Here is a 23,200-nt window from a genome sequence, read left to right on the forward strand (position 1 = left end):
GCTGTGCCACTAACCTGGAGGGTGGGGATATCCTTGATGAATATGGATACGCCCCTGCCTTTTGTATTTCGGTCTGGGTTTTGTGGACGAAATGTATGGTATGAGTTGTAGCCTGGTAATGCTGGGCTACTCTCTGCAGCCTTAAACCAGGTTTCTGTTACTCCACATGTATCAGTTTTCTCCATACTGAGGAGTGCCTCAAGTCAGTGCATTCTGAGGTTTAGACTTCTGGCATTGAGCAGCATTACCCTCAGTTTTTTGTTACTTGTGCTATTTCCAGCAGTGGGTTTGTCTTTTGAACCTTGCCTAAAAAAAGGTACTATGGCGGTGGCAAGATCCTTGGCCAGTATTCGAAAGCCTAAGGGTGACAGGTGCAAGCCATCTCTAGCGAAGCAGCATGGCTTGTCGAGCATGTCATCCCAGGCTGACAGACACTGGATCCCCTTTGAATGACACCAGAAGCTTAGCCAATTGTTGAAATTGATAATTCTTTCTTTATACCGTGGTATCATTCTTGGTGAGGGCAGGTTGCTACTCAGGGTCAGGGTCATACCGGCCTGGGCTACATGATCGGAGAGCTCCTCCATGTCTCTTTTCATGTAGTCCAGGGAGGTACGGCTCAGGTCATTCACACCAACATGGACAATGACAGAGTCGTATTTGTACTTGTTCTGGAGTGACCTGAATGCTTGTGTTATGTGGCGGATCCTGGCACCCGACAGGCAGCTAACAGTGACCTTCTCCTTATTCAGCCTAGTGAGTGGGATGTCAGTGTGCCTGACTATAGAGTCACCCATTACTAGTGTGTTGGGTATGATTCCCTGTTTAAAGTGTCATTTGACACCTTGTTTTTTTTTTGGGAGCTGTGTACCTTGTTGCAAAATAGTATGAATGAGGCTCAGCTTTTTTTTTACTTTGATTCAGAATTGTTACCATGGTGGACTGGCATACATACAGAATATTGTCTTTGGTTACCCCCCCCCCCCTCACACACACACACACCTTTTTTATTTTAGAGAATGTTGTCTTGTGTGACATCTTTTAACTTTTCTGTTTGTACATCTTTTATTATCACTAATAATTTATCCTTCTTTAATTGTAGACTTATGTTAAAAACTTCTGAGTCAGGGCTGTTTGCGACTTTGTTTTTGTACATAACGTTAAATATTGCCTGTCCCTGTCGTCAACTGTAGCTTTTTGACCTGGGAACAGTATCTAGAAACCTGCTCATAGTTTTCTGCTGTGGGAGCTTTAAGTTGTAAATTTATGTATTTTAGTGTTGCACTTATTTTGATTGGTTCCCTAGTTGCCTGGCTAATATGTATTACATTGCTAGCAGAAAGCACCCCTGCACTACAGGTGACAACTCATTCCACACCTTTTGGCCCCAGAACTTGGACCAAAGCTCCAAAGACAGTGGTGTTTCCATATTCATAAAGAATGTGCACACCTCCAGACAGGTAGCCCAACATAATGCATCTGGATACATTCTGGTGCAGCTAACATTGGGTAAGACAGCGATTCAGGTCGTAGCCTGCTGTAGGTCCCCAACCATGTCTCAAGAATCACACTCCATGTTCCTAAGCACCCTGCAGAATATTAGGGTCCAACCTAACACTCTCATACTGGGTGACTTCAACTACCCCTCCATTAACTGGAAAAACTACTCATGTACCAATACACTTGCCCACCGTTTCCTGGAATTCATTAATTTCGATGCTCTGGACCAGCTCATTCTTACCCCCACTAGAGAGGTAGCAACATCCTTGACCTGGTCATTACTAACATGGGTGACTGTTGCTCTATACTAATAGTCAACTCCTCCCTGGTTAGATCAACCACAAACTAATCACCTTGAAATCCACACCCTCCACCTCCTCCCCCCCCCCCCCACAAAGGTAACCGCCATGAAAAACTTCTCCAAAGCTAACTTTGGGCTCCTAAAAGCAGAGGTGGCTAACTTCACGGCACCCATGCAAATAGAGAATAGTTGCATGACGGCCGAATTCATACACCATTGCACTGTACAAATACGTACACAAATGCATGGATCTTGTCATACCCGATTGAACCAAGATGCTCTCCTCCAAAAAAAGGAAGCCAATCTGGTGGTCCCCTGCCATAAACAAAAACTCTACAACAGAAGGAGGAAACTGATGCAAAATAAGGTGAAGTCCCAAGACTGGAAAAACTCCCTGATCAGCCTCAACAAAAAGTTAAGATCCCTCATCAAATCCTCTAAAGCTAGCTTTGAAAACAGAATTGCAACAGATAGTAAAGACAACCACAAGGCCTTTTCTAGTTCTGTGAAGAATCTCCACGGCAATACCCAGATTTGCTCTGAGTTACTGCATAATTCTTATACCAAGCCATCAGATATTGCCAATGTACTGGCCGACAGATTCAGTGCTAACTTTACCCCCCCAAAGGACCAGTCACAATACCAGTACATTGCCAGGCACCCAGTATTACTGCTGCACAGGTTAAAACAGCAATGTCCAAGGCCAAGAATACAGCTTCTATGGGACCTGACAATATCCCTGGCTGTGTTCTACATGAACTACAGAGTGAACTGGCACCTCACTGCTACAGTCATCCCTCTCCACAAAGGAGGAGCGACTACAGACCCTGGGAGCTATCGCCCCATTAGCCTGATGAGTCTGATATGCAAAGCTATGGAACGCATCATCATGGACCTAATAAGGAAGGATATAGTGGATCTCCAAACTCTGGATCCCACACAGTTTGGTTTTGTGATGGGTAGATCATGCCTGCTTAACTTGGTCAACTTCTTTGACTCAGTCAACAGAGCTGTTAATGAAGACAAGGTGGTTTATACAGCCTACCTTGATCTGGCCAAGGCCTTTGATTCCATTCCCCACTCAGGAATCATAGAAAAACTCACCAAGCTACTCATCAATCCATATATCACTAGGGGGGTTGCAAACTGGCTCACAGGTAAAACCCACAGTGTGAAAGTAGCTGACTCCAAGTCAGACTGCTGACCAGTCATGAGTGGAATCCCACAGGGTTCGGTCCTGGGTCCTCTCCTGTTTGGTATTTACTTCTCTGAAGTTCAGGCCAACACAAAGGGACTGTGGGTGACAAAGTTTGCAAGTTGGGAGCTATTATCAACTTCCCAAGTGATGTACAACCTACAGAAAGGCCTCACTGAGACCAACGACTGGTGTCAGAACCATGGCCTTAAGCTCAATGCTAAAAAATGTGTCATCACCCCCTTTTGGAAAAACCCGGTTTCCATAAAGTACCACATCGACAGTAGTCCACTGAACACAGAAGACATTCTAAGAGATCTGAGAACACAGGTTGACAGCAACCTCTCATGACCACCAGATTACCACTCTGGTCAGAAAGTCCATCTATGTGGCACATCTCATTACTAAGGGTTTTGCATCCAGGAAGCAAGGTCATTGTCTTCCTCTACTCTTCCCTCATTAGGCCAGTCATTGAGTACAGTGCCCCATTTGGCATGTACCTCACTAGACACCTGCAACAACTGAAGAGGCTGCAAAAGTACCTCACAGAGAGGATCCTAGGCCTTAAACATTTGTCCTATATGGACAGACTCAAAAAAACTCCAACTATTCTCTGTCTCATATCACCTACTTAGAGGCGATCTCTGCTTGACTTACAAAGCCATGTCTGACCCAACCCTGTTAGAAATGCTACATCTAAAGAAATCCCAATCCCACCACACCCACATGCTCCAGAGACCTTAGCCTCATTACTACAATCAACAGAACATTCTGGAGGGACAGGTTCATAACCCAGAGACTGCCCATGCTATGGAATAGACTTCCCATACAAGTCAAGAAGAGCACCTCACTGGCCCTCTTCAAGAGAAATCCTGATGAGTGGATGGGAAATAGAAAATTCACCCCAGAGATCACTCCAGTGGCTTTACTCGACAGAGGCACTGAGAACTAAGGGTTGGGTGTCACGATGCCAGGGTAATCCTATGGGTTAGGCTTGTAAAGGCTCCAGGGCCATTAGCCTAGTACACACCTATGAACCTGTGAACATTGCTGCTGTTGTGAGTGGTCACTTCTTATCTTATCCCTTAGTGTAGCTGCTTTTTTTTATTATTTAAACACCTTTATTACATTATCACTTAAGGCAAAGGCAAACATACATTAACAGAAAAGAAAAAAACACTTTAGCATTTTCCATTTAAATAAAATATACATAATGTGTATTTTCTTTGCTACTATCATCAGTCTAGCATTTAAAAAATTGCTAAATTCCTGCCTTCCCTTAAACCTCACTCTATCTGAATGTTATGAGTGTATTATTCCCACAGTTTCCATTTTCTTCTATTTAATTTGTTCCTTCTCTTTTCTAAAGATCCCTCTTCCAGTTGTTTTCTCTCTTTTATAATATTCAATCACTCCAATACAGTTGGTACAGTTTTTTTGATTTCCATTTTCTAGTAATTGCTTTTTTGGCAGCCAGCAGAATTAAACTTAAGGCCTTGCTATGTCTAGGCAATTCGGATCCTGTATCCCTACTCAAAATAATTATTCCTTACAGCCATTTGCTCACCCAATATTTCTGGTACGGAATTTTTAAAATCTGCCAACGTATTACACTTCCAAAACATATGTTCCCAGTTACCTGTTTCTTCTCCATCACACATTCAACATTTGCTCTCTACCTAAGGAAAAATTCTTTGAAGTCTGCTTGAAGTATAAAAATACCTGTGCAAACCCTTCCAAGGAAGGATCCTAAACCTTCTGGACTTGGTTGCATACATGGGAGCCATACATATGTCTTCCCATTGTGTTCTTGTAAGTTGCTTTTCCAAGCTCTCTTCCCAATCTTTTCTGATCTCCTCTGATTGATTCTTATAGTTCTCATGCAATATTTTATATGCCCTACTAATTATCTTTTTTTAGCAGCTGCTTCTGTTCAAAGAAAATGTCTCCAAAGCACAATACTGCAAAATACTTGCCGAAAATCACTTTCTGCAAATATCAAACACTTTCTTTGCATGAAGAATCTGAATCCCTCATGGGGTTCCTTCCTCCACCCGATTTGTATACCAACTTTGTGATCACACAGTAGTGGGGAAAGTGCAAGGTTAACATTTGCTAAAAATAGCTTTCAGCAAAATATCTTTGCAGTAGGGTCCATTGGACGAATAACAGTCGATTGCTTGTCTGGTAATGCATTACCTCAGAATATCCTCCTTATTCTCTGTGAATGCCTGGTGTAAGTTACAGCAGGAACCAAAGGTGGATGGGTTATACCAGGAACAGAATGGTCTGTGCAATACTCTGCCCTGTAGGAGTGACCAGACTTCTTTCCCTGGAGATAAGCTAACATTAAGTCTTTGTCAAAGTAAACATGTTTCCACTGAATTAAAATGAAGAAAACATATGGCCATGGTTCCTCATCCCCAAGTATTTCAGTGAAAAAAGAACACATACTTTAGGAGGGAATGCTGATGGACCTAATTTGAACTCCAGTATTAACATTTCTTCCCATGATGCTGCTTTAAGTCATGCTAGAAAGTAATTCTTGTATGCCTGCAGCTGTTATTCATGTAATATGTGTGTTAGGGAACCTCCACCTTACTTTTGGTATTAATACGAGAGTCCAGCTTCAAAATAATACCTAGTCATTACCTAGGATAAGTAAGCAGCACGTGACTCCTCCTTACCCAAATGTCGCTTTGAAGACATTAAAAGTGCCAGATTTAGGGATAAATAATTCCAGCTTTGGTGATCTGTATAACCTTAATTGTGGGGATGTCATTATGATTTCAGAATTCTTGTTTCTGCATTCATAATTAAAAGGCTATAGTAATTCTTTTGTGTTTATTCCTCCAGCTCCACATCTGTGTGTTAGCTTAAAAATAGTTTGCATCTTTAATATTCAAATTGGCCAAGCTCTGTGCAGTTTAATTTCAGTTGTGTGTCTATGAGTATATGTGTTAGAAGTCCAGGTATTTTGCAGATGAAGGGTTTCATTTAGGACATCAGTGAAATAGGCTACCTGGGTTCTAAATTTACTACCTTAATCAAAACTGTATTAGAACCCTCATGATGTAGACACCAAAATTTTATAAACTTTAACAACCTAACTAGCATTACTTGTAATGTTTCTAACAAGAATAAAAAAATGTGATGATCTGTCTAATGTTGGCACATAGGAAAAGTTGGTGGTCTTAGTTATAACTGAAATGTATTCCATTAGGGTGCCCCCCCACCTTCTGAGTTTAAAGAGATATAAGAACCAATAAAAGTGTGGTGGCATGTCTGTAAAGAAACATCTTTCGTCTTCTGTTCTTTATAGTCCTGACTTGATTCAAACATTAGGTGTGTTGACATGCTACTTGAAGCATCAACTTTTATAAAAGCCTTAATTTAGCCATGTATGATGCAGACATATTTGTGGACCCACCTCGCTGACTGCCTAAGTAAGGGGTTTTGACTCTATCACTAGTGATCTGAACTCTTCAAATGTTGACTGGCAACTTAATCCTTCATGTAAAGGAAGGAATAAGCACTTTTAACAGGCTATGTCATAGTTTACTCCCAAAAAGTAAACAGTGTCACGAGAGGTTGAAATGTTCTAGATATAGTTATTTCCATCTACATACACTTACACTTTCCCTCCTTTAAAAAATTTAGACCACGCGGTTACCACTAGGTTTGCTAGATCATCTAGGAACGTAAAAGAAATATACATCTACCAGAAATGTTTTCATGGTTGATTTATAAAAGCATGAATCAAGTTTTTTTTTTAACCTTTCTGGTAACACCCTCATTACTTTGTGGTGATCAATTATCTTTGTATAATCTAACTCATAAATATATAAACGTTTACATATCTAAAAGAACTGCATCACCAGTGGTTTAATAATAAACCCTCATGGTGGAATGCAAAAATTAAAAAGCTGCATAGTTGTAAAAGGCATCATTGATGTGTCTATGAAAATTTTTCTTTACTCAGGTAACAAGTTACTGCTTCATGTAAGTTTCACTAAGCTTGTCAGCACAATTCACATGTGCAAGACCGGGTATGAAAAATATCTAGCTATTAACACAGCACACAATAAAAAGACATTTTTTAAAAGTATGTTAACAATAAAAGCATCCAGAATTATTTTTCAGTGAACTCAAGGGTAGTAGATTTGTTATTAAGGATGAACGTGCTAAAGAAAGTGCTTTGAAATATTTTTGCCACTGAGTATAATCCCAACTGTAAATCTTTTTTTAATATTAGAAGTCTCCAGTTTCATGTCATTGTAGAGGAGGTTATTGATGCACTGGACAAGGTTAAGTCTGGTTCATTTGATGGTTGTGGCTGCATTTTTGGGTTATGCTATATAACATTAAATGTTCTATGGCCCAAGTGTGTTATTTAATTAGTCTTTGCAAACTGTTTTTCTTATTCATGGTAAAAGGTTTCAGTTAGCCTTGCAGTTATTTAAAATGGCAACAGATGTGAGCCAGCTAACTTAAAAATTGTGCGGACAAGGTGTTTGAAGAGGGTCCTAATGTAGTTGAATTCTTGGCCTTAACCAGCATGGTTTTATTGGTGGCGGATCAAGCATCACTAACTTAATTACCTTTTATGGCAGTGCATTGGCTGCATCAGTAAATGGTCTTCCTCTAAACAGACTTGCAAAAACTTTTGATAGTGTTCTTCATGAGGCCATTGTTAACCAGCTGTATAGCTGCATAGGTTAGCCATGAACCCTTGTGTCATCCAGTGGATTTATGACTTTCTCTGCAATCATTAAGGGTAAAAGATGAATGAAGCTTCTCTGATCCTTGTGCAATAAATTGTGGCATTTTGCAGGGTTTCTTTTGCAGGGTCATTTCTTTTTAATATCTGATCCATTTAACAACTTGATAACTAGGGTACTCCAGATATTTACATAGCTTAGTAATGTGGTTACCAGAATATAATTTAGATAGTAAGGCAATATAAAAGGGGCATGGTAATCTGAAGAGCTTGGGTAGTAATTTGTATGTTGCTGTGTAGTTAAACACTAGGCGATTACCATATAAAATGCATTAACGAAACATTTGCACATATAGCATTTTGTGCTCCTTGAGACCCAAGAATATTTATTTTCCATGAGTCTTGTTCTTCATGTCAAAACAATGTATTATTGTTTGTGCTATACAGATTGCACGCTGTTCTCTTTACTGATGAACACTACAGTTCACTGCCTAGGCATTTCTTAAAACAGTACTTTCCCACGGGAACTGATGATATCATGACTACATTTTGTGGTCTGATTGTTTGGAACACCTGTAGTATGTACCAGACTTTAGTTGCAGAGTGGAAACTTGGAAGGAAATAGATTATGAAATAGATGCCATCAAAACAGAATGACCACTTTGAGATAGAGCGAAAACTGAAAAATTCTTCACTGCCAAGAACTGATTTTCCCCTGGCAGGAAAAAGGACAAGTTTCTGCATAGTATGCAGTATAGCTGTTATGCCATGAAGTATAAATGTTGCAGTGCTTGCTAATTAGTAACGAACATTCTTAACTTCATTCATGGGATGTGGCTGAGGCATAGCATTTTTAGTATTCTCAGACTAAACAGTACTGTTAAAAAGTAAACCCACGTCAGAGAATTTGAAACTCAGAGTTATACCTTCTAAGCAGACCCCCCCCCACTGCCTTGCACCCCTGCTATTTATGTATACTAATTCCAAGACTGCTGCACCCCAGAATAGAGCAAACATTCTTAGATACCACATTCTGTGACTTGGTATATATTTACCACATTCACATTTGTAGTTCTGCAGTTATAGTTCTCACACTGTACACAGCCACCCTATGTATGCTGCCAGTTACGGAGTATTTCAGTACTCTCCTGTATATTAATTGTCAGAAGACTTGGATTTAATGATGTCTCCATTTGTGACTTTTCTTTAGCTTTCCTTTTGCCAGTGTTTGCAAAATACTAATTCTTTTATGAGACTGGAACTGTTGCAAGGAATTGATGTTTGAGATTTCTCATTAATTTCAGTCAAAGATAAAGATGTATTCTGTTGCCCACAGTTGCATTATCTATAGAATTAGTCCTTGTGTAGTTTTGCGAGCCGTTTGTTTGTGCCATTTGCTGCATGCCAATGCTTTGAAGTTCCTTTTGATGACTTTTTGAATAACTAATACTTGATTTCCTTCACAGACGAATTTGCTTGGCGGAAGCCTTTCTGACTGCAGATATTGTACTCAGCACACTTCAAAATATCAGTGAAGGACTTGTTGTTTATCCAAAGGTAAGAGTTTTTATTGCAAGACCATTGAACTAGGCTTGAATAGCTTCTGGTAGTCTGAAATGAATGAGCTATGCGGGAGTTGACTTTGTGATCATTAGAACATATCCGCAGAGTCATACCTTTATAACTATGCTGTCATTTGGAAACATTTATCTGTGTTTGAATATTGACATATATACAGGTTGAGGTCTTGATATTAAAAATCTTGTGGAAAAAGGGACCAGTGAGAAAGTATTCACCAACAACCACGTTCTAAAAGGCACATACAAATGTGGGATGTGCCACCAGTGCACATATATGGCACATTGTGGAGAAATATTTCTTCCCAGTATAGGGGGAACTTTTAGGGAGAACAGGTATTTTAATTGTTTCTCCCAATAGGGTCATGTATTTAGCTTTTTACACAACGTCCTTCTCCTGCTGTGTGGAGAAGTCTGAACGTGCTCTCAAAAATAGTGTGTATGAACATATACAGTGGATATAAAAAGTGTACACACCCCTGTTAAAATGCAAGGTTTTTGTGATATAAAAAAATTAGACCACAAATCATTTCAAAACTGTTCCCACCTTTAATGTGACCTATAACCTGTACAGTTGAAAAACAAAAAAATCTATTAGCGGAAAAATAAAAAACGTACAAAAGCTGGTGGCATAAGTGTGCACACGCTTAAACTAATACTTTGTTGAAGCACCTTTTGATTTAATTACAGCATTCAGTCTTCTTGGGTAGGAGTCTATCAGCATGGCACATCTTGACTTGGCAATATTTGCCCACTCTTCCTTGCAAAAGTGCTCCAAATCTGTCAGATTGCTAGGGCATCTCTTATGCACATCCCTCTTCATGTCAACCCACAGATTTTTCTATTGGATTTAGGTCTGGGCTCTGACTGGGCCATTCCAAAGCTTTAATTTTCTTCTGGTGAAGCCATCCTTTTGTTGATTTGGATTTATGTTTGGGGTCATTGTTGTGTTGAAAGGTGAACTTCCTCTTCATCTTCTGCTTTCTAGCAGACGCCTGAAGGTTTTGGGTCAAAAGTGACTGGTATTTGGAACTGTTCATAATTCCCCCCCAACTTGACTAAAGCAATAGTTCCAGCTGATGAAAAATAACCCCAAAGCATGATACTGCCATCACCATGCTTCACCGTGGGGATGGTGTTCTTTTGGTGATGCAAAGTGTTGTTTTTGCGCCAAACACACCTTTTGGAATTGTGGCTAAGAAGTTCAACCTTAGTCTTATCAGACCATAACACATTTTCCAGCATGCTTTTGTGAGACTTGCTGTATTGTTCTTCAAATTTTAGCAGGGCCTGGATATTTTTCTGTGCAAGAAAAGGCTTCCGTCTTGCAACCCTATCCCATAGCCCAGACATATGGAGAATATGGGAGATTGTCACATGTAGTACACAACCAGTACTTGCCCGAAATTCCTGCAGCTCCTTCAGTGTTGCTGTAGGACTTTTGGCAGCCTCCCTGCAAAGTTTTCGTCTTGTCTTTTCAATAATTTTGGAGGGGCATCCATTTCTTTGCAATGTCACTGTTGCCCTATATTTTCTCCCCTTTTTGATGACTGTCTTCACTGTGTTCCATGGTATATCCAATGCTGTGGAAATTTTTTTGTACCCTTCTCCTTATTAATATTTTTCAACAATGAGATCCCTTTGATGCCAGGCAACTGAGTAAATGTCAGGAAAATTCTCCTAGGACAGCTGTACTTTATTTGAGGTTAATCAGAGTCTCTTTAATTGATGACAGGTGTGTACCCAAGAAGACTGAATGCTGTAATTAAATCAAAAGGTGTTTCAACAAAGTATTAGTTTAAGGGTGTGCACACTTATGCAACCAACGTATTGTACATTTTTTTATTTTTTATAATTTTTCCCCTAACATATTTGATTTTCAATTGAATCGCACGGGTTATAGGTCACATTAAAGATGGGAAAAGTTTTGAAATGGCTTATTGTGGTCTCATTTTGTATATCAAGAAAAACTGGCATTTTAACAGGGGGTGTGTAAACTTTTTATTTCCACTGTATATGTATGAGGTCAGGAAAAAAACTGAAACCAGTGCCCTTCACGGAAATTAAGTTAGGTGTGCTCAGAATAGATTTTTTATTTTGGGTATTAGAAAAAGTAGATTCTAATCCCTGTGGGGGCAAGGGGCGATACTATTGGACTGTCAGGCACTGGTTTGGAAGTTGCGACTTAATGCCAGTGTTATACCAGATCTGAATGATCAGATCTCCTAGCTCCAGTTTTGAAAATGAGCAGCAAAACTGTAAGAGTGACCCAGGGGATGATGATGTGATTTACTGCGTTACTAGTTTTGTAATAGTGTTTTTGCTTTGATAGGTTTTTCAGGAGACTAGACTTTAAAAAAAAAAAATATATGCGAGGTTATATATTTATGTATTTGTATAAAATGTAATATAAAATTCTCGACTATTTTGGATAAGGTAGGATTCTTACTGTATTTTTTAATTTATGTGTAGTACATTGTATCCAATACAACAGAAAACAGTATTCGTGTCACTTTTAACAGGAAGTGATGTATTTTAATGAATTACTTCATACCTCTCAACTGTCCCTGATTTTCAGGGATGTCCCTGATTTTGACTCAAATTTTAACTCTGTCCCTCTTAATCCCTCTTAAAACTAGTGACTTTTGGAGGAAAGGTGGTGAATTACACTTAATGAATAATGACAATAATTAAGAGTTATAAACTTCTTTTACTTCAGAAAATATGTATTAATTCATATGCTCTGATTCTGTCAATGTTTCAAGTCAATAGCACTAATATTTTAAAAGTGTCCCTGATTGTACCTAATTTTTGCTTGACTTGTCCCTGATTCTGTTGAAATTTGTCCCCAATTGGTTGAGAGGTCTGCGTTCTGTACAAGTGCTAGCTTTGGAAGTTTATTTGTTATTCTGAAGAAGTCTTATTTTAAAAGACAAAAAGCACCTAATGACTGTAATAACATTTTTGGTTACTTTTTTCTCTGAGCGTTCTGTGACATCTTTGAGTACCATAGCAGAGGCATTTCTTTGTGGTTACGTGTTTTACTGCCTGGAAACTTAATCTGTATGAGGATCGTTACTGCTACCATTAGAAGGAAATAAAAAGAAACAGGTTTGTGAAGGATTCATCTAAGTCAGTTGAAAATGTTGATCCATTTCCAACAGGATGAAATAAGTGAGTTAACTTCAGTGACTCTGAGACTGCCGAGTGTTCTGAGACACTGCACTTAATCTACTTTTGGGAAGTTTCAAATACTTCATCAGGAAGTCATGCTTTTTCCATCATTTTAAAGAAATGTGCCCTGGTGTAATTAAGACAACTTTCTTTGGTGGTTCACAGCAGATGATGGGCACCTTTCTTCACATAGGCCACAACTGACACTTCATTTGAAGTCTGTGCTGACAGTAGAGCTCTGATAACTTGTCTAAACAAGAGTTTAGCAGAGCTGTGCAGTCCATTTTTGGTGACAGTCTGCATGCTTTTGACTTGCTTGTTTTCATTTAACCTTAGTGGACCCTCTTTGATGGATCTGCAGTTGTTCATCCTCTTTCCCATACTGTTTGCTTTGTATTTCTTTTCTTCTGGCCATATACATTACGGTCTTGAGTTAGATTGTAGAAGAATGCCTGTGTGAGATGTGTAAAACATTGAAGCAAACTATTTATGTAGCTAACCTATAATGAGCTAAGAAAAGCAATAACATTGTCTTTACTTGTTGGATCAATTGCATATTTTGAAGTACTGCAGTAAGCACCAATGATTTTGCACAGCCGTTCATAGTTATGAGAGGGAGGGAATGCCTGGATTTCATCATTTGGTGGAGGATGTTAGTATCTAAAGATGCCCAGAATATGGATTGACAGGAAGGTCCTACATATGTAGCCCCAAGCCTTTTCTGGAGCAGTTTCAGAAGGGCAAAGGGAGGGAAGGAGGGAATACCCCAGTCACTGTCCGGAAGGTGAGTCCATTTCAACACTAGCCTTCCAATCTGCATATATTATTATCTTGCCCTTAAATACCAGGGTCTCAAGCTGATTCCCATCTTTTCCTTTGGTAGACTAGTGGCCCAGAAAGAGGTGCACCTGCAAATCCTACATACAGGATGCATTCTGAAAATCTAGGCAAGTCCCTTTATCTAGTCAGTTTGCCAAACTATGGTTGTCAGTGAAGTGAATCTGGTGAGTGGATAGTCAAAGCTTAATAGTTGTGCAAGGGATCAGAAGCGCTTCTCTCTAGCCCTTCACTTGGTTCTAACAAAACTTGATAACCCCTTTGAGGAGTGTCTACTCAGTTTTCCCATACCTTGGCCCACTATTTAGACTGCAGACATTAAACAACTGAAATGTAGTGAGACTACTCATACAGTGTGGGAACTCACTGTTTGGGAGCATGGCCTGAATCCATCATCAGACCCAGTGCAGCCCTCTCAAGTGCTTGTATCACCTTTGACATGTGTTATCTGAAGTGGCTTGTTCCCACTATCCTAATGTACAATGTATATTTACCACATGTTTGACCCACCATGCACTTTGTCCTTCTACAAGCTTACCTCAGTTGGTGGATGGGGAAGACTCTTCCCCTCATTTCCCTGTAAGAAGTACAAGGACTTTGATGCAATACGTATAATGCCAGTGTCCAAATTTAGAAAGTTGTATATCATGAGGTGAACTTTTGCAGAAGCAGCTACATTAAATGTAGTGTCTGCATAACCATGGTATGTGCGTGTGTTTGCAAAGCATTCTGAAAAACTTCCAGATATTGCAGGGTACTCAAGTTCATAGGTAGGTACTAGGCTATTGGCCCTAGGGCCTATATAAGTCTTGCCAAAAATGTACCCTGGCTTTCGCCACCCAAGAAAATTATTTTCCTGTGCCCCTGTCGAGCAGAGCAACAGAAGTGATCCCTGGGATGAATTTCCTATTTCCCATTTCCCATCCAATCATCAAGTGCTAATGAGGAGCTCTGTTTGACATAGGTAGCCTGTTCCAGAGTATGGGAAGTCTCTGGGATAGGAATTTATCCCTCCAGCATGTTCTGTTTATTGTGGTGACAAGGTTTAGATCCATAGAGCATGTTGCTTGGAGGGATTGGGATTTCTTTAAATGGAGCATGTCCAACAGCTCTGGGTTTGACATAGCTTTGTATGTTAGGCAGAGATCGCCTCTGAGTAGGCGATATGCGATGGAGTAAAGCTGGGGGCTTTTGAGACAGTCTGCGTAGGGCATCTGTTTGAAGCCAGTAATCCTCTTTGTGAGTTATTTCTGTGGTCTTTCCAGTTGCAGATGTCTTGTGAGGTACATACCAAAAGGGGCGTTGTACTCTATAATGGGTCTAATGAGCAGAGGGGAACAATGACCTCTTTTTTTCTGGATGAGAAACCTTTTGTGATGAGGTGAGCCAAGTAGAAGGATTTCCTGACCACTGTGGCGATGTGATTATCAAAGGAGAGACTACTGTCCACCTGTGTCCCAAGGTCTCTTATCACATTTTCAGCATTAAGTAGACTACCCGCTATGTGGTAGTTCATGGGTACAGAGTTTTTACTAAAGGGGTTGACAGTACACTTTTTGGCATTGAGCTTGAGGCCATGGCTTTGACACCAGGCATTTGTCTCAGTGAGGCCCTTTTGTGGTATGTCCACATTGTTAGGAGTTTCGATTATGGCTCCTAGTTTGCAGTCATCTGCAATCTTTGTTAGCCAAATACCTTCTGTGTTAGCCTGTACTTCAGAGAAGTAGATACCAAACAGGAGAGGACCCAGGACTGAACCATGTGGTACTCCACTTGTCACTGGTCTGAAGTCGGATTTGGAGTCTGCTACTTTCACAGTGTGGGTTCTGGCCGTGAGCCAGTTGACAACCCATCTTGTGACATAGGGATGTATACCTAGTTTAGTGAGCTTATCTATAATTCCAGAGTGGGGGATGGTGTCGAAAGCCTTGACGAGATCTAGATAAGCTATGTGAACCACCTTACCCTCATCTATGGCTTTGGTGGCTGCTTCAAAGAAGTCAGTCAGGTCTAGGAAGATAAAGACCTGTATTTGTGAATTTGTGTTTAAAAGTAGAGAAGTATAATACAGGGTTAAGAAATGCTACATCTGCAACCACCAGGAATTCTGTTGCCTAAAGACAGTTTAGTAGAAACCTGAAATTTTCAGATACAGAAATTGGATTTGCAGCTGCTTGTAAGCAGAACAGACAAAAAGCATGAAAAGCTACAGTATGTTAAATTTCTGTGTTTTGCTATGGAAAAAGCCTTGAAGGTGTCTACCACTTTTCCTTTACATGAAGAGAAGAAAATGATAGTAGCAGTTACAAAGAAGTTGAGAAGTTCTTGAGATCCTAATTAGTTGTCGTTTGTCTGAAATGTATTCTTTAGAGCTGCACAAGGTTATGCAGAAGTGGGTATAGATGGTCTTGTTACTGAGCTAGAATGTTGAGCCAAAGACTGTTTGGATTGCATGCTTTCTTAAAAAGAGAATACTTTGTGGTGCAGGTAGTTATCAAACTCCTCAGACAAAGGGAAGGCTATTAAAAGAAGCTGACCTGACTTATCAAAAACTGTAGGTGTGTGTAGAGTTGAGTGAATTATAAGTACATGGTCAAAAGAATTGACTGATTAAGTGGAATCGTATGAGAGAAGGCAAACCAGATGAGGGCAAAATGAAAAGTAAAGTGAGAATGTGTTGCAACAGTAACAGCAAGGTGAGAGAGTTCATGAGCTGTATAGTTGAAATCCAGGCTTGCATTCCAGGTGTGGCTATAAGCATAAGTACAAAAGCATTGCCCTGCTTTTTATTTGTTTTGTAAGCTAGACAAGTAACCTTAATTGTATGAAGACAACATTTGTAGTACTGAAACTAGAACACAGAAGGGAAAGGTGTGTTTGTTTATTGTTGGCATATTTAGTGAACCAGATGATAAAGCCGCTGAGACAACTTACTGATGTAGGAATATAAAAATTAGTAGTACTGGATCCTGCTTCATAGCATGACACTTCAGGCCACTTCACCTAATATTCTGGGATGTTTAGCTTGTAAAAAGCTAATCAAAATAACAACAGTCTGACCATGCAGGACTAATTTATCATAAAAATGATTGAGTGCTTTCCTGTAAATGAAAATACTTCATTCAAATGACAAAACACACAGGACAAAGTACCCTGCAATGTGTGCCTAATGTTCTTCTTTGTGGGTAAGACTGAGAAAAGGTTTCGAGAAAGGATATACCAGCACATGTATGCTATAAGAAATAAAAAAATAGCAACAGTGCTGAGGCAAAACACAGTGTTGTTTATCTGAATTTTAATAAGTTTCTCTTTTTTGTTTTAGTGCAGATTCAGTACCAGGATAAGGGGTGATTGGCAAAGATAATTTAATTTAAAAAAAAACTATTTTGGCAAGTAGAATTAGCTGCTGATAGGCCACCAAGGTTAAATGATAGAGTCCAACAGCTGCATTTTGAAAGAGAAACGTAGCAGGGTGAAATTATCTTTTTGGTGTCTTGATCACATGATTTGAAACATTTGTAGAATACACATCATTTCTTGTAATTATGATGAAGTCTTTTCATTTAAACTAAAGTACCCAATAAATTTTATGGTGACTTAGTACTGAATGGTTAGACTTTTATTATTTTTATTTATTTTTTTTTGCATTTTAGTCTGATTGGCTGTATTTTACTTTTTGTTTACTTGTGAAAAGCTAAGAATGGTAAAACAGAGAGAATGTCCTCATGCATACTTTCAGGCACACGGTCACAGAGATGTTTTGCAACCCCATAACTTTTGGAAAGTTCCTGTGTTGCCCATTTCCTTTCTTGGATAAAGGGAGGCTTCTTTGTTCACCAGTGACAGTGGGGAGCTTAGAGCAGCCTATCTATCCCTAGAGGAGTGTTCCCAGCACAAGAATCTGGTAGTCTATTGGCTGTTTTGGGCCAATTTCTAGCTCTTTCAAGTCCCCCTGTATAAAACCCGCTTTGGCACGGTTTATGCTTTTCTTACTACTCAGCCAAGCTCCTCGTGGTCCTGCAGAGTGGTGCTAGCAGCAGAGAGGCTAAAAGAGCGACTGCTAACCTGATAAAAGTGTTTTTTTTTCCTGCTACTACCTGGGCGACTGTCCGATCTAGCTAAACTGCAAGTATTTCTGCTTCTTGAACTTTTTTAAACTGTTTAAAGTTGTTTTTGCTCCTGCACTTTTAAAGTTTGTCCTGTTTGTTGCATTTACCTGTTGAGGCTACACACTCAAGAGCGCTAGCCTGTGTTGCATATTTATTGCATTTTCCTGCTGTTTGTTGCAAAAAAGAAAAAAAACAAAAAATTATCCTTGTTTCCCATCTTTCCTGACCTAGAGTAATCCAAATACAGGCTTTGCTGTATTCTGGACTTTTGGAATGTTCCTGTGTTGCCCATTTCCTTTCTTGGATAAAGGGAGGCTTCTTTGTTCACCAGTGGCAGTGGGGAGCTTAGAGCAGCCTATCTATCCCTAGAGGAGTGTTCCCAGCACAAGAATCTGGTAATCTATTGGCCGTTTTGGGTCAATTTCTAGCTCTTTCAAGTCCCCCTGTATAAACCCGCTTTGGCGCGGCTTTGCTCATAGCGCAGCATCGTGCAGCTCCGCTTAATTGGGTTTAAACCATTCTCGGCTCCACAAAGTCTGCTCTTCACTTTTTCTCTTAGAACTGATCTAGTTCTCATAATAAACACCCTATTCCTACTCTAAAGCCTGGCACTTGCTCACTAAAGCAATTATATAAGACAGCACTAAAAAATTAAAAGCACTACGCCCTCACAAACTCCCCTTGAGTACCTTGTTCCCCATTGGCCCTTTTTTTTCAATTATAAAGGAATTCCCAGTAGTATTCTAGCATGTCCAAAGGTCAGTTGTCAATCTCCTCTCCGGTCCAGCTGGTGAATCTGGGAATCTTGAGGCAATGTTACAACTGCCTCATCTACACAGACAACCCTCTCCTCCTCCCAACAAATTCCAACACATGTGAGAGATGCAACCATATAGCCAAACTGGAGGCTAAGCTCTCTCAACTCAGTACTGGCGTAACCAGTCAGGAGGAGAAGGAAACCACACTCACTACAATTCCAGTCTCACATAGACCTACCACGACAGCAAACCAAACACATAAACACACAAAAACATACTCGGAGGCTCTAAATAAAAATCTGCCTAAGCAGCAGAGACCTCCAAAGCAGACACCCAAGCAACCGCTACCCCAAAACAAAACACGTGCAACACATAGCTCACAAAGCCAGTGTGCTGAACAGTCACAGCACGGGCACTCATAAAATCGTCTAAGGCCAGCTTCGAGAGAAAAATTGCACAGGACACTAAGGATAATCACAAGGCTTTCTTTAGTTATGTTAGGAACCTGGGTGGGAATTCCCAGATATGCTCAGAATTAGTCCAAAATGACAAAAAATACACTGAACCCACAGACATTGCCAACATCTTAGCTGACAGGTTCAGCGCAAACTCCCCCCCCCCCTCACCAAAAGGGCAAATATCTATCCCAGCAGAGTGCTGCCCACGTGACATCTCAGATGCTCAGGTAAGAGCCGCCCTCTCCAAAGCAAAAAACACAGCATTAATGGGACCAGACGGTGTCCCAGGCTGCGTCCTACATGAACTCCAAGAAGAGCTAAACCCAAACATAAAGCTACTGTTCAATCTCAGCCTTACTTCAGGATATGTACCCAAAGAGTGGCGTACAGCAACAGTGGTCCCTCTCCACAAAAGTGCTGCCTCAACGGATCCTGGAAATTATCGCCCCATAAGCCTGACTAGCTTGGTCTGCAAAGCTATGGAAAGGATCATCATGGACCTCATAAATAAAGATATTGGGGACCTACAGACACTGGATCCTACCCAGTTCGGCTTTAAGGGCAGATCCTGCCTCTTACACCTGGTCGATTTCTTTGAAACAGTCACCAAGGCCATTGACGAGGGGAAGGTGGTCCACACAGCCTACCTGGACCTCGCAAAAGCCTTCGATACAATACCCCACTCGGGCATTATAGATAAGCTCACCAGCTTAAATATAAACCCCTATGTCACTAGATGAGTTGCAAACTGGCTCAAAGACAGAACCCACATGGTTAGAATTGCTGGAGCCATGTCAGACTCCAAACCAGTTACAAGTGGCACCCCACAAGGCTCGGTCCTGGACGTCTCTTGTTCGGTATATATTTCTCGGAGGTACAGGCCAACACGGAAGGACTGTGGCTGACCAAGTTCGCAGATGACTGCAAACTAGGCACCATAATCGACTCTCTAGCCGACACAAGCATCCTACAAAAGGGCCTCATAGAAACAGACAACTGGTGCCAGAACCATGGCCTCAAGCTAAACGCCAAAAAGTGTATAGTCATCCCCTTTGGCAAAAACAAAGTGCCCACAAATTACCACATAGGTGGTAATCCATTAAGTACAGAAGAAGTAATTAGGGACCTGGGGACCCAAGTTGATAGCAATCTCTCATTTGAAAACCACGTGGCCAAAGAAGTTAGAAAAACATATTATATAGCCCACCTAGTCATGAAGGGACTCGCATCTAGATCAGGGGAAGTCATCGTGCCTCTTTACTCATCCCTCATCAGGCCCATAGTTGAGTACAATGCCCCTTTTGAGATGTACCTTGCCAGACACCTGCAGCAACTGGAAAGCCCCCAAAAGTACTTCAAGAGGATCAAAGGGCTCAAACAGATGCCATATGCTGCCCGGTTAAAGAAACTCCAGCTCTACTCAGTGGCTTACCGCCTGCTCAGAGACGATCTGTGCCTGACGTATAAAGCCATGTCCAACCTGGAATTAATGGACATGCTGCACCTCAGAAAATCCAAATCCCATCGAGCTACTGGCTCGAGACTTGAACCTCAGCACTGAAATAAATAGGACATGCTGGAGGGACAGATTCATAACCCAGAGGCTCCCTTCACTCTGGAATAAAATCCCAGTCCAGGTTAGGCAGAGCCCCTCATTGACTCTCTTCAAGAGGAATCTTGATGAGTGGATGGGAGATCGTAAGTTTACCCCGGGTATCACTTCTGTGTCACTGTTAGACAGAGGCACAGTATACTAACCTCGAAAAGGGGCATAGCAAAATTCATTTAAAATGGGTGGCGAAAGCCAAACACACTCTGGCTAGGCTTATAAATGCCCTAGGGCAGATAGCCTAGTATGAACCTATGAACAATGATCTCCTTTTTGTGTATCTTGCTTTATTTACAAACTTGGGTTATTTGTCTGCTGACTGTTGTATACAAATAGATTATTATGCATGCAGCATATTCTTGCATCTGTAAATATGTATGTGTTTTAGCATATCCTTGTATCTGTAAATATAGGATCATAGGAAGTTACTAGGCTAATGGCCTAGGGCCCTTAGAAGCCTTGTTAAGTTCAACCAGTGTTCATTTACAGCAGACACTAAAATCGGCACCCATTTCCCCTGTCCAAGAGGGACACAGATGGAACCCCCAGGTTAAATTTCCGATTACCCATCCAGTCATCCAAAGTGCTCTTAAATAGGGTCAACGAGGGGCTCTGTTTTTATGGGGGGGGGGTTATTATTATTTATTTTTATTTTACTTTTGTTAACCGTGAAAGTCCGACTGGACATACATCCATTTTCAGCGGTGGCCCGGGGAAAAAGCTCCAGCAGCATGACGTACAAGAAATTTCAACAGAATATTTTACAGAGATGCAAGTTCCTTGGAAACAAAAATCAGGTATAGTTTAACATTTCATTTAGTAATAGACTATAAAAAATAGACATAGACATTAATTCAAATTTATTTATTTATTTTTAATTATTTTTTTTTTTTAATATTTTTTTTAATACTCTCCTAAATTGTGAGTACTCTCAATGTTTCATAACAAATAACTGGGATCATCAAACTTTACAGAGAAAGGAATTGGGGACATTTAGTAGAGAATTTGAACAAGGTATTGGTCCAGATTAGCCTGGTGAGTGAATAGCATGAACATAGCCAATTGTTTGAGAAGTGGGTTCTCAGGAGTTTCTTAAATCGAGTAGTAGAGGTAGTAGAGGTTATTTGGTTAGGTAGAGAGTTCCAGGTTTTGGCAATAGTGCAGGCAGAGAGAGAGAATTGCCAGCATCATTTTTGTGTCTGATGCTTATTAGGGTCTGGGAACCAGATCGTAAGGTTCTAGTAAGGATTTGGGGATTAATTAAATATTGTAGAGCAGTTTTTTTTTTCTAGAAGGTAGAAGAGATTATGTGCTATTGTGAGTTGATTGAACAGAAGTATTGAACAGAAGTAGTTGAGGTAGCTTGAACCAGTTAAGTTGGTTAAGGGCAAGACAGTGGTCGGATTTGTTTAACATACATGAGAAGTATGTTCCAGAGGTGAGGTAACCTCTGAGAGACAAATCTGTCCCTCCATCAGGTTCTGTTGATGTCGTATACTAGGTTAAGGTCCTTAGAGTGAGTAACCCATGTGCAATTTGACTTGCAAATGTGCAGCATTCCCATTAAAGCAGGGTCAGAGATTGCCTTATATGCAGGGCACAGGTAACTTTGGAGTAGTCTGTATGACACAGAGTAAAGTGGCAGTGATTTCATTCTATCCACATAAGATAGATACTGAAGACCCTGAATTTTCCTTGTAAAGAACCTTTGTTGTCTCTCCAGTTGCTGCAGGTGCTTGGAAAGATGCATTCCAAAGGGTGCATTGTACTCTATTATTGGCCTGATGAGGGAAGAGTACAGAGGGGTTATGACCTCTCTTTTCCAGGAGGCAATGCCCTTACTTATGAGATGAGTAATATAAAATGCCCTTCTTACCATTTTGGAGACATGGTGATCAAAGGTAAGGTTTCTGTTAACCTCTGTGCCCAGGTCTCTCACCACTGAATGGATGCTTAGGGTATTGCTATTGATGTGATAGTTTGCAGGAACATCACCCTTGTCGAAGGGAATGACAATGCATTTTTTGCATGTAGTTTAAGACCATGACTTTGGCACCAATCATTAGTCTGCGCAAGTCCCTTTTGCAGGATGTTGACATCGTTAGGGGACTCAATGACTGCTTACAGTTTGCAGTCGTCAGCAAACTTTGCTAGCCACAGGCCTTTAGCTTTTGCCTGGAATTCGGAGAAGTAGATTCCAAAAATATGGGTCCCAGAATCGATCCTTGTGGAACACCACTGGTTACGGATCTGTTGGAGGTGGTATCCGCTGTCTTGACTGCATGAGTTCTGTCAGTGAGCCAGTTTGCAATCCACCTGACAATATATGGGTTGATAACCAACTGAGTGAGTTTATCAATGATGCCTGAGTGGGAGATTGTGTCAGAGGTCTTGGCTAAGTCAAGGTAGGCCATATGTACATATTTACCTTCGTCTAGGGCTTTGGTGACTGTCTCGAAGAAGTCCACCAAGTTTAACAGACATGACCGCCCTTTGACAAAGCCAAACTGGGTGGGGTCAAGCACTTGGAGATTTCCTACATCTTTGTTGATAATGTCCACGATGATTTAAGTCTATTCCTTCCTAATCTTAGATGGCAGTTTCTCTCTCTTGTAGCCTGTTAATGGCAGATGTCCACCAAGCAGATTTGTTCTACCATGAAGGTCTTACTTTGGTCCTATCAGGTGTGGCAGAGTCGATACTGTTATACAGATGTTCGTATAAAACATTGGTGTATAACCCAACATAGGTGTCCATTCCATCTATGGAGGGAGGGGCTACATAGCTATTTATGCCATCTCGTAAGAGGCTATAATTGGCCCTGGAGAAGTTCTTTAGTCTAGTTGCTGCTAGGGGGTGGGGTCTGGGGTTATAGTTGCTTCTAACAAGATTGATTTATGGCGAGATCTCACCAGGGAGGGCAATACACTGGGGGTGGTGAAACAGCCCCTGTGTTGGTGAG

At 40.6% G+C, this 23,200-nt stretch overlaps 1 protein-coding gene across 6 annotated transcripts in view; it reads left to right on the plus strand.

Annotated features, from left to right (window-relative positions):
- Window positions 1–23,200, plus strand: part of ADSL (adenylosuccinate lyase) — a 663,305-nt gene that overhangs the window by 524,978 nt on the left and 115,127 nt on the right. For all 6 annotated transcript variants that reach the window (XM_044068286.1, XM_044068279.1, XM_044068264.1 and 3 more), the window contains one exon: window positions 9,183–9,273. In XM_044068286.1, coding sequence (XP_043924221.1) covers window positions 9,183–9,273 — 91 coding nt within the window. The remainder of the gene's footprint in view (window positions 1–9,182; window positions 9,274–23,200) is intronic.

The sequence above is a fragment of the Protopterus annectens genome, chromosome 1.part0 (assembly GCF_019279795.1).
Source record: "Protopterus annectens isolate FY-2018-M chromosome 1.part0, PAN1.0, whole genome shotgun sequence".
Classification (NCBI taxonomy): domain Eukaryota; kingdom Metazoa; phylum Chordata; order Ceratodontiformes; family Protopteridae; genus Protopterus; species Protopterus annectens.